Genomic DNA, 216 nt, shown 5'->3' with positions numbered 1-216 from the left:
GGTCGAAGTGTTCCGCGGCATTCCGTACGCTTCGGCTCCGGTCGGCAATCTCCGGTTTATGCCGCCGACAACGCCCGAGACCTGGAAGGACGTGAAGCCAGCGCACAAGTTCGCGCCGGTGTGTCCGCAGGATTTTGTCGCTGGAGCGACCGGAGGTGCGGTAGGCGCTGCAGCGGAGACTCCCGGGGCGGAAAAGATGCGACAGCCGCGGTTGGA

General features: G+C 65.3%; 1 protein-coding gene across 1 annotated transcript; it reads left to right on the top strand.

Moving 5' to 3' along the window:
* Positions 1-4: 4 nt before the first annotated feature.
* On the top strand, positions 5-210 carry LOC113473855 (neuroligin-1-like; the record flags this gene model as incomplete). Its single annotated transcript, XM_026833294.1, has 1 exon — positions 5-210. A coding segment is annotated over one exon (206 nt), but the record flags the coding sequence as incomplete, so codon positions are not given.
* Positions 211-216: the final 6 nt, after the last annotated feature.

The sequence above is a fragment of the Diaphorina citri genome, unplaced genomic scaffold (genome assembly GCF_000475195.1).
Source record: "Diaphorina citri unplaced genomic scaffold, Diaci psyllid genome assembly version 1.1 scaffold152299, whole genome shotgun sequence".
NCBI classification, from domain to species: Eukaryota; Metazoa; Arthropoda; class Insecta; order Hemiptera; family Psyllidae; genus Diaphorina; species Diaphorina citri.
Note: the sequence above shows the minus strand (reverse complement) of the source record. Positions and strands in the feature narration are given on the sequence as shown.